This window comes from Myotis davidii, unplaced genomic scaffold (genome assembly GCF_000327345.1).
Source record: "Myotis davidii unplaced genomic scaffold, ASM32734v1 scaffold1187, whole genome shotgun sequence".
In the NCBI taxonomy this organism is placed as follows: domain Eukaryota; kingdom Metazoa; phylum Chordata; class Mammalia; order Chiroptera; family Vespertilionidae; genus Myotis; species Myotis davidii.
Window position 1 is genome coordinate 2,367,700 of NW_006299714.1, and position 18,610 is coordinate 2,386,309.

The 18,610-nt window shown below is 37.6% G+C and overlaps 1 protein-coding gene across 4 annotated transcripts in view; it reads right to left on the minus strand.

Annotated features, from left to right (window-relative positions):
• The window catches only part of ANK3 (ankyrin 3, node of Ranvier (ankyrin G)), a 198,408-nt gene that overhangs the window by 34,298 nt on the left and 145,500 nt on the right, over positions 1 to 18,610 (minus strand). For all 4 annotated transcript variants that reach the window (XM_015571812.1, XM_015571814.1, XM_015571813.1 and 1 more), the window contains 7 exons: positions 12,997 to 13,208; positions 11,273 to 11,480; positions 10,252 to 10,348; positions 9,434 to 9,662; positions 8,662 to 8,787; positions 7,855 to 7,977; positions 6,333 to 6,414 (listed from right to left, as the gene is read on the minus strand). In XM_015571812.1, the coding sequence (XP_015427298.1) occupies positions 6,333 to 6,414; positions 7,855 to 7,977; positions 8,662 to 8,787; positions 9,434 to 9,662; positions 10,252 to 10,348; positions 11,273 to 11,480; positions 12,997 to 13,208 (1,077 nt within the window). The remainder of the gene's footprint in view (positions 1 to 6,332; positions 6,415 to 7,854; positions 7,978 to 8,661; positions 8,788 to 9,433; positions 9,663 to 10,251; positions 10,349 to 11,272; positions 11,481 to 12,996; positions 13,209 to 18,610) is intronic.

The window sequence follows — 18,610 nt, forward strand, 5'->3', positions numbered from 1 at the left end:
CTCCAGTTTGGGTTTCATTGGGTTGTCCTTCTCTGCGTGCTGGGCTGCGGTTTCAGCAGCAGACTTGTGAACATCTGGGGCCACTGCCGACTTATGTTCAAACAGACCTGCCAGTTCTTTGGAAGGGTCCCGCCCGGACTGAAAGGCCTTCATGATGTCATGGACCGACATGGTTTCTTCAATTCTTTCAGAGGCGCCTTCGCTGCCTGGTGGAGAATGATAAACTGTCCTGGTAGTAGTGGTTATGTGTGTCTCTTCTTTGACACGCATGCCTTTGCTCAAAGCTCGACTGTGGTCATCTTCATCACTACTGGCTTTCATTTGAAATGCTTTCACTTTTTCTTTAATACTGGACGTGCTGGGCTTGGGTTCTAATTCCATAAACGTGGGTGACGGTTTGGGTGACGCGGGTTCCTCTGGTTGGGACTGGGAAGCCTCTCCGGCCGAGGGCTCATAGCTCCTGATAACATGAACCACTTCGGTTCTCGTTTCTGTGATGACAGGAGGGATGGGGACTTCGTGAAAGAGCGGCTTGGGACCCGTGCTTTCAGCGCTCTGTGGGGCTGAAGGTGTTTTTTCACTTCTCGTTTCAAAGCCACTGTCAGACAAGGGACTTTTATCTTGGTCGTGCTGAGAAAAGTCATCTGGAGACTCTAGAATAGCATCTGTTCCAAAAAAGGAATCGGCCATTTTACACAATTCCTTCTCGGAGGTGGAAGGCCTCATGGAGGCGGGAGGCATTTTGAGTTTGTGTTCCTGCAAAGCAATTGCTGGTTTTAAAATTCTTTTCTGTCTCTCTTCACCATCTTTCTTTGCATCCTCAAACTTGTATTTTAAGTTTGTCAATGAACTACTCCCAATATCATTCGCTAGGTAATCAATCACCTTGGTCAAGCTGTAATCCTTATCGGAGGCAGCTTTTGCTTTGACTTGCACTCGCTCGGGCAGAGTGGGAGAACGGCTCGCAGCAGCTTGCTGTCTCGCTTCTCTTATTTCTTCAGAACTAAATTCTATCCAGTCGTCTTCGGGAGAGTGTCCTTTGTCACTCTTTGGTGATTTGGGTGGTCCTTTATTATCGACACACACATCTTTTTTAAGGATTTCGCTAACTTTCACTAAGTCTTCCTTTACTTTCTCAACAATTTTGAAAGGTTCTTCGTCCTCTACTCTCCCTTCTTTGGGGAGTTCGTGCTGGAATGGCTTCTCCTCAGGCACATCTGTTTGTAGTATTGCTGTCATCCGCATGAGGTCCTCTTTCATTTCAGCCACGTCTTTTAATATCTCCTGACTGGAAGATAAAGAAGATGGTGCAGACAACTTAAGGGCAGAGGGTGCAAGGAACAAAGATGACTTGACTGGGGATGAAGTTCGATTGAAATGGGGCTGAGGACGTGTCTCCGTAGTCAATGTTTTAATGGGGGACAGCAAGGCTGCTGCTGATTTTGCAAGTGAATTAGAGTCTGGGAGTTTCTTTAATGCTGGTTCTGGCAAAACATTGACTACAGAGTATACTGGCACTGTTATTACCGATGAAGTTACAGATGAGGTAGTTGCAGATATTGACGACCCAAGGGATGCATAGAGTGCACTTGCGGAAGGAGTTCTGAGAGACTGAAAAGCTGATGGTGCTGAAGAAACATATGACCTGAGTGGGGAAAATGGCATTGCTGTCGTAGAAAACACTTTCTCAACTGTTTCTGTGGCGGCATTAACCACAGCGCTTACAGAGTTTGTAGCTGTAGAAATTTTTTCCTGTAACGTGGCAGTGGCTTTGCATCCATTAATTAAAGTTGAAGATGACGGATATTTCAGAGGGGAAATAGATCCATTGACTAATGCTACCTCTGCATGTCCAGGCATCTGCTTCACAGGCGATGAGAGAGAAGAGGCCATCGTAACTTTCGCCGATGAAATGATATCAACTGCTGATTTAGCTGGAGACACCACTGACTTTAAAGGCGAAGATATTAGCGGCGCTGCTGATGTAATAATTGACTTAAATGGCAAACTTGAGGAATACATATTAATGTTTGACTTGGGGGAGGCCGGGGGTGTCATAGTAATTGATGACCTCTCCAAAAGAGACCCTGCTGTAGTCACTGGGGAGGTTCGGGAGGAAAACATAGAACTGGATGGCAGCCCCTTTAAAGGCGAGGCCTCCGTGACTGTGGGTGCTCTAACCAGGGTACCAGAAGACACTTGGATATTGTATGGAGATTGTGACACCACTGTTTTTATTGGCGAAGAAATTGTCCGAAAGGATCTAATTGGAGATGCCACATCACTAATGGATTTAACCGAAGATGTAGTTGACGCGCCTAACGTGGATTTGATTGGAGAAGGAGTCGAAACGGACCAAATTGATTTTAACGGAGAAGCTGATGGCGTATTTGAGGAAGAACTTGATAAGGAAGTTAAGCCTGACTTGGCTGGCCCGGGCACTGTGATCGGAGCTGTGGTCCAGGACTGGTATGGTCTTGTAGAAAAGAATGGCTTGTATGAGTAAGAAGTGGGGAGGGATCTTGTTGCTCCTGCACTCCGTTCAACTGTTTCTTAAATTTTAAAATGAAATCAAACACAAAAATCAACAAAAATGGTTGAGAAACAGAGAGACCAGAGAAAAAAATTGGTCAGTAAACTTTGAAATATTACAAAAGCAAGTACAATTGTTTGCATGATTTAGAATGGAAGAGGCAAAAGGAACAATTAAGCAAAAGAGGGAAAAAATTCCTACAGACATAACTAATCCAAAGTAAAAAAACACACAAAACACTAAATAAATAAAAAACAGAGCAATGTGAAATGAAAGACAGAAAAAGCACGTCGCAACCAAATAGGCCAACAATGAAAATTAGGAAACACGAGGAAAGAATTAATGATGAAAAATAACCACAATGGAAAACTGTTCCCTTACTTCCTATTGACTTTCTTATGTGCTGGTTTTGAAATATCAGTAGCCATTCTGTTTTGCCTGTATAGGTTAATGTTTGTTTTGTGCAACCATAAAACTCTCATTTTAGTAATTTCTAATGTTTCCTCGCCTTGAACCATATCAATGTGTGTAGCTGTATGTCAAATATCTAAAAGTCTTTTTTTAGAAAACCACTCAAGCCTATTTCATGCAGAATCCAAAATAACTTTTAAGTGACAGGCAACTGATGTGCAAACTGTGAAGCCACTGGATTTTAAATCTGCATCTTCCATGCACAATTCGGTTACGCTTCACACCCATAAAAAGCCAATAAGAGCAAGAAATTCTCTGAGTCAGAATTTTTAAAGAAAAACAAAACAAAGAAAAGGAATGTTTGCATTTATCTTTTCCATGCAGTATATTCCTTTTGGTGAGGAAAAAAAAAAGGTGATATGAAATGGTTTTAAGATGCATGTGTACACACACACACATAAAAGGGAGAAGAAAAAAAACCAAAATATGGTTCATGGTTACCATAAAGCAAGCAAAGCAACAAAACATTTTATCATGCGCAATATATCATGGCAAACAAGCCAATGAAGTAATACAATTTTTATGCCATAGTATGCACAATATATAAACTTTAAAAATACTTTCACAAGAGCATTGAGAAAGAAGAGTACACTTTTTCCATGAGATGTGAAGTCTTGGTACCTTTTGAGATTTTAGGAAAATATTTAATACTGCATAGTAAAAATACATCTGCAACTAAACATATCCATGTTTGGTGTTGTCGTCATTATGGATTAAAGCACACATTTTATCTCATGTTTTTTCATAATATGTCATACTTTTAATTCTCAAAAGGTATCATGGGGAAAATCTAAAAAAGCACATTCATATTTTTAACACCCCATATTTAACTATCTACAGTGGAATACAGTATTTTTTTGTATATGGATGTCAATGACAAAGATCCCTTCCCAGAATATTCATGGGACTCATGGATACTCCAAACACTGGAGCAGCCATGAGGCAGACCTACCACTAGCAAAGATGGATTTACTACCAGCATTCTGCTGGCAATGGGACAAGAAACACACAAATGAGGTAAGCACACTCGCCGGGGGAGAGCAAACACACACTTAGTCCTCTCTACTTCTACAATTCTAACAAACTGAGCTGGTCACAGAGATTAGGAATGCCTGCCAAGGGTAATGTGTATGTCAGAGTGACTGCACTGGTTCAGAACAAGAGTGAACCGCGAAGAGGAAATGAGAATCTGCTTCATCTTTATGCTCCCTCTTCAGGCTATGCTCCTGCCATTGCTATAATCCAGTCCTTGGATCAGCAGCTACTCCCACAAGGGTGAAGGTTTTCATTCCTAGTGTACATTTAAATTCAAACATTCAGAACATATTCTTTTCTAGACTGGCATATTATTCTAAGGAAAAGTGGAAGAACTAAGGAAAAACTCACCTACTCATTACTTCTCCTAGCCATAATTCTCAATATAATATTGATTAACTCTGTTAGAAATACCACACTACAAATGAAGGGTTTGGGGATTCCTTCAATTCAGTGATCAGGGCTCAGTCCAATGCCATGGCTCAAGAGAATTTATCTTTGTAACTACCCAAAACTGGTGAAGCACCTCTCCTTTACCACTGAAGGCTGGCTCATCAAACAAAGAAGTCTTCTGAAAAACCTCTATGGTTTCATTCCTCGCACAAGCAGCCAACTTACTGTTCAATTACATGTTGTGCTTTAATGACACATATTTTGTGGTTCCCTTTATAACAAAGGCAATTTCTGGAGGTCAGGCACTGAATTACACCAGAATTTTTTTTTGTGGGGGTGGGGAGGGGGGATTTACAGTTAGAAAGGACAGGTAGTGAGAGAAAAGCCTGCATTCACCTGGAGTTCTAACACCAATTCAGGGCCATGACTTTTCCTTAGCTCCTTAAAACTCCTTTCCATTCCTCTGTTCACCACCATTCTGCTCTCTTTCATAAAAGAAAAACATCCTTGTTCTTCAATCAAAACTCAAGGAAGATAACCTACATACACCTTAATTGACACTAACCAAAGAGTAGCAATACTTTCATAAATTGGAAAAATTAAATTCACTTAGCATATGCCTGACCTTACAACTCATATTTGCCACAACCAATACCTTAGGGACCAGAATCAGATGTGAGCTGGCCTGCCCAGAGTACTTCTGTCCTAAAGTAGCTGGTCCATGGAGCTTAAGGCTATGGCCTGGGAGTCCCAACCAGCTACGCAGTGAGGGTCTTAGCAGCGGGGTGGGGGTGGGGGGGTGTGTCGGCAAAACAGTATTCCAACAAAGACGTCCACCCAGGAGATTTAGTTACTGAAAAAATCATCTAGTTACATACACATCTTTGCTGCATTGTAGCACAATGGGAGTTCATTTCAGAGAAGGTGGGAAAAACCGAAGTTGTGGCTCTCACTGACAAATTTTCAGTCTTTCCTAAACTCAAGTCATGTGAGTTGAGAAACAGCTAGAAATTATTCACTAATTTGGAAATATTTTTTTTGTATAAATCTTTCTCTAATGTTTAAAGTGGCACCACTACATCAATCAAACACAGTGCAGTTCTCACACCCTTAGTTCCTATTGGTGGAGGGGTTATATTAAGGGCTGCAGTGATCAACACAGGTGATAACCATGTGGATGAGGGGAGGGGAGGCAAAGAGAGAGGGAGAAAATGAATATGATTGAATGAATCTATACCTTGATACTTTTAAACCAGTTAACAATGAACCAAAACAGTCACTGAGAAGAGTCTAACCAGTCTAGTGAAGACCAGCCTTTAGAACATAATAAAGGACTGGGGAGGGAGAAAGACAGAGAAGGGGGGAAAAGAAAGACAGTAAACACATGCTACCTCAAGAAGGTAGGAAAATACCATTCTTTCAAAGTGGGCAGAAAAAGAGGCAGGACTAAGACATAATGACCTATGTAGATAAAGAAAAATGAGATGACAACTAAAGTTACTTTCTCATCTTTTTCTACCATCCCACATACATTAAATATTTTCTCTTTTGAGCATAGATTTAAAACAGCATCGGTTCAACATGATCTCCTAGCATAGTTAACAAAGTGAAACCATGGTTTTTTAAGATAGGTGTTTTAAGTAATAAAAATGGTTAATGGCTTTTAAAAACCTGTTTTGAAGCTATGACCTAGGGGTGTTTATGCCTCATATCTTCAACTGTGTACAATATATTCCTTAGATCTCATGGTGTTACTTAGATTTTCATGGTAAAGTTTTCTTGCAGGCAATTTTTCTTTTGCCATTGGGTTTTCAAATGACCCCCAAATTCTGACTGTATAGAAAAAATGTCTCTTCTTATAAAAATCTGCATAAATTAATAAATGTGTTAGAAAACTCACTCATTCCAGGCTCAGTCAAGTAGCTGTAGCGCTTACGTAAAGCTAAAGACGCAAAGCTCTGTCGTTTATCTGCTTTCTCGGCCTGAAAAGGAAAAACAAAGACTGTGTCCAACATTTTTGTGACGTTTCATGGTTTAGAAACATTTTGTAGGATGTTATGTTGATATCTTGTTTATCCTTATTTTTTCTTCATATGGAATCTCCTCATTAAAATGTGATTCTAAAAACCCACTCAATGTCTCAAACAAATAGCCATCATTTAGCAAATATATGAGCACCAACACAGCAGACTACAGGGAACTACAGATAAAAGACGAGAGTTACAGAGACTTCTGATGCTGAACAGTAAATTTTCCCCAATTAAATAGGCCTTAAAACACATATATCACAATGTGAGTACATTCCAGGAAAAAAGGCACACAAAAGTTTCTTATTCTGATTACTGCTGTTGTTTCAGTGTGTTAACAGGCAGAAAGTATTGATGAGAAGATTAAAAACAGGTTAATGGTTTCATTAGGAATGTTACTGAGTCTTAAGGTTGCTGATTCTATAATTATGGAGGTGTGAGTTTTAAAAATCCAATTATCATCTAACTTGGAGAAATATTAGGAGATAACTTGAATAACTATATCCTTAAAAATGGCTCTTTTAGTAGAATATAAAATATTTATCAATAGACATTGAGCATATATTTTATATTATGTAAAACATAGGTTGATTCATATAATAAAATTTCATATATTACCCATGATCTTGATTTAAAAGTTATAACACAGTTGATACTAGGTGAAAATGTAGATTTTGATACATGCCAATTACATTTAAAAATGTTTAAAGGACTTGAGTTCAACTTTTTAAATTATTATTTGGATTATGATTTTACTGAATATACTCTTATGCATATGTGGATGAAGAATGAACTATTCTTTAAGAAAAATATATACCCTTTACTCACTTAAGCTAAAAAAAAAAACAATACGTTTCCCATACTTTGGCCTGCTGCAACTTCTTTTGTACAGATTCAATTTCTATTCTATCTCTGATAGAGTAAAAGCAGAAGTGTTCATATTACCTCATCATCTTGATCTGACTCTGTCTCCTTTTCGTTCCAAGATGCATTGCAGAGACAAGGAATATTATAATGGACAGCAGAAAAGAATATCAGGATATGAAAAGGACTCAGTAGGAGCACAAAATGCAAGCTGATTTAGAAGGCAAATTAAAAGAAGCCAACAAAATGTATCAAGAACAGTCTACCCATGGCAAATTAATGTGTGATGCCCTTTAATCATAAAAATCTATGAACTACCAGCAGAAGCAGAAGCAATAAACAGAGGACTCCATCATACAAACCATAAGAATCTGACACCACAGTAACGAGACTTAGTCTACACAGAGACCAATAGAACTTGAGTTCCAAGAGCTTTAATCATGTTACATAGCATTCCTTAATCGCATACCAATGGCCCACTTCTTCAAGACCAGGGAAAGAAAGTGAAAATAAACCAATACCAAAAGATACCTTTTTATGTGCTGGCAGAGTGATGTTTAAGTTGCAGACAGCTGTCTGAGGCAGTCCTTTTGTTGTCTTTGGTTCTTTCAGAAAAGACAGGCGACCACAGGGCTCTTGGCTGGTGTCTCTAATCTAGAAGAATTTAAGAAGTTATGTAGCTGACAGTTGTAGAAATAGACTTTTCTAAGGAATCCTGTCTTTATAAGAGCCAAGCATGTTTATTTTATGGAGACCTTCAAGAGGCAGGAAAATAAAGAGAAAAGATGATAACAATTACATGGCCACTGAGGTGGTCACATTTAAACTCAGCAAGATTTAGGAATGTCCTGTTCCAAGTCTAAACAGAGGATTGTTGTGTCTGGGTTCCATGCATTTTCTTCCTGTCTCATAATTTCTTTTTCCCAAATCCTCAGTCTTAGCAACACGAATAACAGCAAATAATAATGACAGTAAAATCATCGTCCTGTATCCTTCTGTTCTCTGGGGAAAAAGCTTCTCCAAGAAGGTCAGAAATGAAGGTGAAGCTTGAGTTCTGACTTCCACTTTCACCCATGATGTGATTACTGAGCAATAACTAGTTAGGAGGCATTTTATGATACTAGAGTGTTTGGTCTCACAAACATTTGCTTGACTATTTAGCTGTTGGAAAGGGAAGGACTTTTAAAACTAATTATAAAGCTTTCCTATCTGGAAAGTACACTTAGGTAGAACCAAGACAAAATCTGACCTTGTTCCTATGACTTCAAGTTTGGTGGAATATTTCAAACAGAATAAGTGATTAGGACATTCACAGAATCGCTGCTGATGAGGACTTACCTTGATGGAAAATGGCAGTCTATTTTCTTTGAAAGCATAAAAGTTAAACACAAGTTGCTGTCCTCCTTTGGTCAGTGGAGCCAGATTTCCATAACAATCAACATAAATAGGTTTCCCTTCCAGAACCTTTTAGAGTAAAAGAAATACATAATTTAATAGTAACTTTAATTAAAAGAATTTTGAGATTTTAAGTCACATTAACATTAACTGAATGACATGTTTCTATGTCACATTTGTCTCCTTATTAGGGCATTACTTCTATAGTCCTATTTGCCACAAAATTAACTGTTTGGGCTCACAATTCAATAATTGTGACTGGAAACTGTATTATGGACTCGTATAAGACAAAATCATATATTTCTATTCTAGCAACTTTAAACACGTTTTAGAAAGTATCTGACATCAATCAGATAGTATTGTTCAGATAGTATTTGAAAACTTGTTCCAGTTTTTTTACTCTTATCTGATATCTGGGTTTGAAAAAGCAAAATCATGGTATTGTGTATAGACAGTGACCATAAAAATAAGATAATTCAAGTAGCTACAGGAAAATGGAAACCATGACTCAGATTCATTAGTGCTATTTTTTTAACCAACTAAGAGAACCTTGACAACATTTAAAATAATTTGAGAATGAATCTATGTTGTATTTTTAAAACAAAAGCTAGAATCAATAATATACTTGATATTTATAGTGAGCACTATTATGGTCTCAAAATAAAACTTCGTGTCTGGGGGATATAATTGAATGAACTTGTTCTGAACAAGGTACCTCAATATCTTTGCTTCTTGCAACTTCCTCAAAATTCTCTTGCTGCTCTAAAGTTTTGTCCACTTTGTCATCTGTCATGCAGAAACACCGCAGGGAGGATTCTACAGGATCATTCATTTTGGCAAAAACAACAAACTTGGCCATATATGGAACACATATTAATTCTCTGTACAGTTGCGTGGCTAACCCCACAGTTTCTAAAACTTGATGGCAGTCTGCAAGCCAAAATCTGATAAAAACAAAGACAAACCAAAACAGAACAAAATGTAAGTATGGAAATGAAGTGACTTAAATGCCAAATCTTAAAAAAAATTCACCATTAAATAAATCAGAGTATAAAGGGAACTAAATTAAAACATTGACTTGTTCATCTAAACAAATGGCAGGATGTTTGCTGCTTATCAAACAGAGAAAATGCTAAGATTCTCGTTCTCTTTCTTTCCCATAAAATTCTTGTTTCCCTCTAACACATACCCATATATGGTAAGACTGCCTTTCTACTCCTGTTTTAAGAGTTTTTAATCTATAACTTTACAATTGGAAGGAGCATGAATTTTATGAGAGAAAACTATCAGTATTTATAAATTAAAGTTGCTAAAAAATTTTACTAGAAGAATCCAGTCTAGTACCTTATAGCTTCCTACGAAAACTGGGCTAAATGACTTATCACAGTGAATTTTAAATTTCTAAGTTAGATCCAACTTAACTATCATAACTGTAAAAAATAACCACACTGGCATTGAGCACAACAATTTTTATTTTCCAAAAGCTAATAAAACTAATTCCTTATTGCTTTTTGGAATCCTTTATTTCCATACCTGGCTGAAACATTGGTTGTAAAAGAGACACAATCCTTTATAAATGTCAAAGGAGTAGTTCCTGTGATGTCTTCCCACTGAGCCGGTGAGGTGCCCCCTAAGAGAACAGCAGCAGATATGGCAACTTTATTAACAGACATGCTCCTTCTAATATTTGCATCATTATCCTGTTCTTCACAGTTTGCCAGTAGCTTGCAAAACTTCAACACTTTCAATTAATGACATGTACTAAAGGTTTTATTCTCGACTCTCCTTTTATCCATTTACAGGCTTATTGTGACTTCCTTGTAAGATATTATTCAGTTTTTTAAAAATTACTTTTCTGTTTGGGTATTAAAGAATGGCTTGAAATTGGGATAACCAATCTATAAGTGGATTTTACAAGTGTACTTTATAAGTGACAAGATTTATTGTTTCAGATAGACAATCTATTATTTTTTTTAATGTTTAAGAAGGCAGTAACCATCAAGAAAGTTAAGAAGCAGTTTATTTGTACTAGCTGAATCCTATAATTTACCAGGGACTAAGGGTGAATCAGCCATTAAAATTATTCTTAAAAACAAAAAAACCCAGTCTATCTTAATCTTGTTTTTTTCAGTTAAAAATCACATTAGGTTGATGAAATGAGGAATTGAGCTCTGGATTCCAGGTGCTTCTCATGTACTCCCAAAGTCCTTCAGTTTCCTGCAGTCTAAAGGGTGTTGCTAGGTCCACCACCTCTGTCTAGGTCACCGACAGATCACCTAGATGCCCCAGCAGATGCAATAATATCTCAGTCACCTTAAGAGGGCGCTATTGTTAATATGAAATTTAGTAGGAAAAATGTTAATTTTAAATGCTATCCACATCTTAAAGAAATTATTGGAGGGATAATAGAAATGAGGTGATGGACAAGTAAAAATGTTTTATTCTTTTTTTTTCTCTTATAACGTTGGCATGGACATTTCAAAGGCTTTGTTTTCTTACAGAATCACTACAAATGCTAGCATCAACAGCAAGTACAGCAACAACATAACCAAACCTGTAATGCTACAGAGAAGGCGCAGATTGGGTGTGGCGTCCCCCTTGTACCCGTTGGATACGCCTTCTCCCGAGGGCGGGGGCACCGGGATGGTCATTGTGATCGGTTTATGGAATTTCCTTCTTCTTGGTTCCACAGTGACAATTGGGCTAAACGTTGCTTTGTTTCCAAGGATCTTTTTCACAATTTCATCTGGAACAGGCTGAGCCTAGAGTCAAAAAAAGAACCTTAAGTGAAAGTGGCCATTTTTTTAAAATCTCATTAAAAAGTTGACTTTTTAAGTGAAGAGGAAATAACCAAAAACACACAAGCAATAAATGTTTTTTTCTTCATGCATTCGCATTATTTCAAGAAGGCGTAAAACAACAACAAACAAACAAAACAAACCCCAAATAACCCAACACTGTAGCAGGAACCCGTCAGCCCAAATGTTGCCCCAACGTAACAGGCAGCATGGGCTTGTGTGACAGAGAGGGAATCCAGTCTCACAGCAGAGAAGCATCCTAGTCTAATCTAAACTAACAGACAACAAATACCGTGTCCAATATATTTAAAACCTATGTGGGACATTCAGTAAAACATGACAAAGGCAATTTTGCGCCCATGTAAAAATTGAGGTTTTTCAGAATGGTAACAAAAAGGAAAAAAATCATGATTGCAAAGGATTTCAGATCTATTCTTCCAAACTGAAATTCTTCCTTTTGGTCTCTTTGCTACTGAATATTTATATGGGAGAGAGCTGAAGGGCACCTCATGCCAGTGGAATGTAAGGTGGTCTCTTTAGTGAGGTGTTTACTGAAGGCCTTCCCAGGACTTAGAGTGCTCAGCTCTAAAAACCCAACTCCTTGGGCATGAGAGGCAACTGCCAGTTAAATATTTTAAATACTCTATTAATTAACAACACAAATTAAGTTATTTCAGGCTATTTTCCTTAGTAAGAAAAAAAAAAAAATACCGGTTAAGTACTGGTTCGGCCTAACTGAAATACGTGAAAGACCTCCGTTGCCAAGATTTCCAGTCAGTTTTCCAAACCCAAACAAGTTCCAACTGGTTTGGATAAAGCCCTGCATTTACGATTTTACTTAAACCAAAATTTGAAAGCTTGCAAGTTTCACTACTGCTGGTTTTTATGATGTGGCATGTCATAAACCAAGTCAAATATGGGTTGTTTCTTTAATGGTCCATGGACCCTTTGGTGCTTCTGTTGCTCCACATACTGAGACCAATAACCTATGGTTTAAAAAAAAGCGATTTCTCATAAGAAACGAGGTGATACTTTTATATGGAAAGACCCTAAAATATGTAACTTATTTCATAAGCCACTAAGCTAATTTTTAATTAATGCTTTTCATTTGAAATGGGTTAATGATTCTCCCAAATGGCCTCATGCTTCCATCAGCAATATGAGCGGGAATCCACTGAGAGTTATGACAGTTGTTCCCAGAGTGGCACATGCTCCCCACCCTCCGTATCAGTGGTTCTCAACCTTCTGGCCCTTTAAATATAGTTCCTCATGTTGTGACCCAACCATAAAATTATTTTCGTTGCTACTTCATAACTGTAATGTTGCTACTGTTATGAATCGTAACGTAAATATCTGATCTGCAGGATGGCCTTAGGCGACCCCTGTGAAAGGGTCATTCGACCACCAAAGGGGTCGGGCCCACAGGTTGAGAACCGCTGCTCTGTATGATCCCAGGAAGAGAACCTTGTGTGAACATTACCTGGAGGCCCACTCGGATTCTTTTGGTCAAAGCGCCCTCAGGGAAAGAAGCCTGGACCAGCGGCACAGTGGTGCTGCTCAGAATTCCACCTTCAGGACCAATCTGGTTGCTTTCCTGCTTAATCCGTGAAACTACTGCAAAATACTGGGGGAAATCCTTCGTGATAATCCTGCAGATCCGCTTTTTCCCTAACTCTTCTGGACTATCAAGTTCTGAAAAGACAAATGAATGAAGAAAGCCATGAGAATAAGCCTGCTTCCACAATACCTTGAGGCAAACGGATGTGCAATTTTGATAGTTAAAATTACTTATATTCAGTAATCTAAATAGAGGGTTTTTTAATGATAAAGAGAAAACTACAGTTATCCTCAAATTATAACAAGCTTTGCAAAACTATTATAAAAATAATCACATACAGTACTTGAAAAGAAGAATAAAATCTTCAAAAATGGGCATTTTACCATATATGGACAAACTTCTCCTCAAAAAGGGACAGTTGATTCTGTGATTATTTATACATAATCTTCCCCTCAAGTTGCCAAAAATAAGAATGAGTCAGAAAAAGTAAGGCCCCATAAGAAAGTGAATAAGGACGTAAGTATGTCTGAAAGGCTCTAGAATTTTGTTTGAAAACCTCTTGAAAATATTTTTAAATTTCCCAAATGATTAGTAACATCACCACCAATGGTCCTCCCACATCAAACTCAACCAGCCACACATGAACACATCTTTTTCCTTTCTGTCCACCTCCAACCCTCCTCCTTCCCCTATAGTCGTAACTCCCGGAAAGGGTTTACTGTTTGTTCAGTCCTCTAGTTTAATAGCTTTGACTCACTTTCCTCTGTACTTTACATCTAAAGGTCAAAGTCCAGTTGGTTCTTCATGTTTCAGAAATGGCTTCCTATCCTGTCACCCCCATGTTCAGGCTTTTGCCTAATCACTGAGACCACCTCCTAGCCACCTTCCTGCCACTTGTATCTCCTTACTCCAGTCCATTCCACCCAGCCACAGGCATGAGGTGGACATATATGTTGTAATATGTACTTCTCTCTCCAAGGCGTATTGCTGTCACAAAAAGTATAAAAATTGACTCATCACATCTTTACATGTCAATGTATACATTCATATAATTTATGTAAAAATTAGGGAAGGGGAAAAAAGAATATTATAATGAATGTATAGACATGCAATATTACTTGGGTAATAATTCTAACATGCTAGGATTAATATAACAATATAACATATATAAACAACAGACTATTAATGTTTTAAAGTAAATTCAACGCAAGTACATTTTTTTCTCTATTTCTTGCTTTAAAAAAGGAAAGTGAAGCACAGTAGTGAAACGACCTTCGCTGAAAGTTTGAAATCAGGTAACTAAAGACCCAGCTGGCTAACAGTTGCCAAGAGGGAATGAAAAGGCTCTGACACTCAGTTAAATTACATTAAATTAGATGATGTTTGATATTGAGGCCTGGCACATAGTAAGTGTTCAATCATATCCACTGAACAGAGAAATCAATTGGGAATTAATGAGACTCACACTTTTCATACCAAAGATCTGGAATAATTCTTTAAAATGTTGCTCTAAGATGTAGTAATGGAGACTGGTTGTTATTTTAATAGTTTTTTTAAATTAAAATATCATTATGCGAAAAAGTGGTTCTAGTCTTCCTGTTTTTTAAAAACACAATAAAATCTATGTCCAGTTTATAATTCAGAAATTAGTTTACTTACTGGATGTTTACCCGAACGGAATTAAAAACTCACGAGAATGTAAAACTTCTAAAAATTCTGTGATATAATATAAAAAGGTATACTGTAGTCCCCCTTTATCTGTGGGGGATATGTTTCATGACCCTTTTCCTATTCATACATGCCTATGATAAAGTTTAATTTATAAATCAGACATAATTAGAAATTAACAATAATAACTAATAATAAAGTAGAACAATTAACAACATACTGTAATAAAACTTCTGTGAATGTGGTCTCTCTCTGGTAACCAATCTGATAACCAAGACGGGTACTAAGTGACTAACGGGTGGACAGCTTGGATGCCCTGGACAAAGGGATGATTCCCATTCGTGGTGGGACAGGGTCAGATTTCATCACACTACACAGAATGGCGTGCAATTTAAAACTTAGGAACTGTTTATATCTGGAATTTCCCATTTAATATTTTAGGATTGCAGTTGCCTGCAGGTAGCTGACACTGCAAAGCGAAACCATGGATAAGGGGGGACTCTTATTATCAGAAAAGTAAGATTTCCAGGCAAATAGTCATAAAGTCTGATCGTGTGAAAATGGAACGTCAAAGTTCTTTCCATTCAGATTTTTAAATGCTCTCTTAGGCCAGAAGTAGGAATTACCAAGAATCTTTGCTTTGCTCCCACCCTTTACATGCAGATATACACCCTACACAATTATCTGCAGCACAAATGCGATGCCTGAATCACATTCATACCCACCGAGAAGCCAGCTCTGAGTGCAGTGTACCCCCAATGGCCAGATCCTGAGCAACACCCGGGGTACATATTAAAAGCACAGATTCCTAGATTTCTCTTGTGGAGATTCTGACTTGGTCGGCCAGGGGAGGAACCCAAAAATCTGCTTTTAACATTCAATCCCGGTGACTATGACTTGACTGACACATTAGGGAAGCAAGGTCTTGTAGACTCTCACCCTGCACGTCTCTTTGCAAATTCAGAACTCAAAGATTAAAAACATGACAACAAGAGCCTATAAAAAACTCAAGGATGGTTCAATAGGAGAAGAGCTTATAGGACAATAATAAATACCCATTACTTTTAAAGTTTTTTTTAAAACATATAATAACCCCAAAGCGATAGAATTAAAGGATAAAGGGGCATAAATATCCAGAGCTTCTATCTTTTAGGTTGATTCATAAAGCCACAGAATATGAAAGGATCCTCCTTCCTCTTTTTATCTGTTACTAGTAAAGTTTTCACACACATCCCCCCCCCAAAAAAAAAGATTAAAGGGAAAAGACAGAGGTGAGTTCTGAAGTAGGTAGTTCTGGCTAGGAGGAAGGCTAATATATATGGTAGAGTAGGTGTCTGACTTGCAAAAGGTTTAGTGACTTGCCCAAGTTGACTTTGCTGGTCTGCTTAGGGCTGAAATTAGGTCTAGAAACAGGGTTGGGGAGAAGGCGTGAAGTCATATAGACATGTTGATAAATGGATGGATGAATAAGGGGTAGATTTGCAAACACCCTGGTCCAAAAGGTGACATGCTTTGTTATTGGCCCACTCTATGAGCAGAAAGACTTTACTTATTACCGTGGCACTTTTTGTCACAAAACAGGTAGAAGCCAATATTCTACAGCTTTCTTGCCTCACTGATTAATGATACATTCCTTCAGCACCTTATAACTCATTTAGTTCCCATATTTGTAAAAGGTGGGACAGTGTTCTCTGCCACTGAGGGTTTAGAACAGAGCAGTAAGGATTATAAGAAGCTTTTCACATATGAACAGTTATGGAGATCATAATACACTGAAGCATAAATGACAGAATTGAATTCATGTTCCCACTAAATGAGTTAGTCTTAAAGCATTTGAATTATCATCAGATCAATTGTGCCTTACTCTTACATACACATGACTAAATGTCTCGATAATTTCTGGTTAGGTGTAAGCTCTACTCAGTTTGCTCCTCTAAGAATGAAATATCTGCTATGGAAGGGCAGGGGAAAAGATGAAACTTAGAAGGTTAGAATTAGAAAGGGCAAGCTAACTAGTTTTGCATGTCTACAGTGTATACATCTGAATTGCTATCATTTTCATTTCATTCCATTTTTTAAAAATATTTTCAATTACAGAAAATGAAATATCAGAGAAATTGAGGGAAATGAAGGAAATAAAAGATGAATCTATAATAGTCAACTCAAGCTACAGAATATATGGAACTTGTAATAAATTCAATGAAATATTTCAGAAAATTACAGACATTTCTTTGGAATTAAAATTCAGGTCCATCTGAATAATGTAACTTTTGTACCAAGCCCACCCAAGACGTTACAGGGGAAAAAACAATAACTCAGGATGTAATTTGATCCTTCTTCCTCAAAGTAAAGATGATAGGAATCTTTTCAATTTTTTTCAACTTTTAAAATAGAGATTCATGGAAAGTTGCAAGGACAGTACAGAGAGGTCTCATACAGCACTTTCAGTAGTTTAACTCATATTCTTATTCAATTCTGGCATCTGCTTCATGTCTGTCTGGATCAGCATTACTTTGTATCTTTACCCAAGGTGGGACCTTCTTTGTTATTCATATGTTCACATGTATGAAGTGCTAATGACGCAGAATGTGTGGGAAAATGATATGCTTGTTTTTCTCTCCAGTTTTAACAATCCATATAATTTCTGACAATCATATACCTTAAAATTAGAAAACTAATTGTGCCATTCCCCTGTCTCCTAGACCTCCTCTCCCCATTTGGTTGTGCATTCCTTCCTTTAAGTAGTTGCTTTTTCTCTTGGGTCTGGGTCTCAGAATGAATATCACCCAAAGCGGGTTCATACGCCTGGAGACAAATCATTTCTCCGCTCATTCAACAAATTATGATGAAGTGACAACACTGTGCCAAGAGCTGTTATCTGCACTGAGCATAAAGGCTGTCCACACGTCAGAGCCAGTCCTGCCCTCATGGACTCTACCGTCCACCAAGGAAGATAGCAAAGTTCAAAACGCCTTGTTACAGAAGAAGACAGGCCGGGTGCTGTGTATTACCAGGTGGATCTAACTCAGTCTGGGGTTTAGGGAAGACGTTCTGGAAGAGGAGACACGAGGGACAAGTCCATATTATGTTATGGTTTAGTTAATAGCTTTTTGTATGCTCTTTTTTGCATTCTTACCACAATCTTGATTTAAGTTCAATTTTTCACTTTTTCTCCAGAATGTTTCAAGAGTGTTAATAGATTTCTCCAATAGATGGTGCTGTGAACAACATAAAGCTACAGATTTCACCTGTCATTGCTCAACTGCTTCTACAACCTAACTGGACACTTTAAGATCACTATTTGTCTCAGGGCTGATAAATTAAAAACAAGTAAATTTGCTTCACTGAAATGAAGCAAAGTTGTAATTTTTAACTGAGAAGTCTGTTTCTAAAATATTGTTGATATAGTTAGATAAAAAAATCACAGAAAATTTATTTTGTTATGTAACATTATAAGTATCAATTTTCCTTTCCTGACTCCAATTCCAGTAGTATAATTTATTAAATCTAAAATGTAGCATCTTCAAATCTCATTTGCTCTCATCTGAAACTTAAGCAATCACAACAAGAGAGAAAGTATTTTCCTAGCATTATAACATTGTTTGGAGAAGTTTAGGAACATTTTGTTCCAATACAGTGACTGAGATTTCAAAATCATAGCCTAATTCCTATATCCCCAAAGCATTCTTCTGATACTTAGGTAGCAATGATTTTGATTTTAAAACCTAATGGTAACGTGAAACAAAGTCTACACACTGTCCAGAGAAGCACTGCCCAAAAGAAGTATAATGCAAGCCGCATATGTAAATATCTAATGTTCTTATAGAAACACTAACAAGTAAACAGGTACAGGTGAAATTAATTTTAA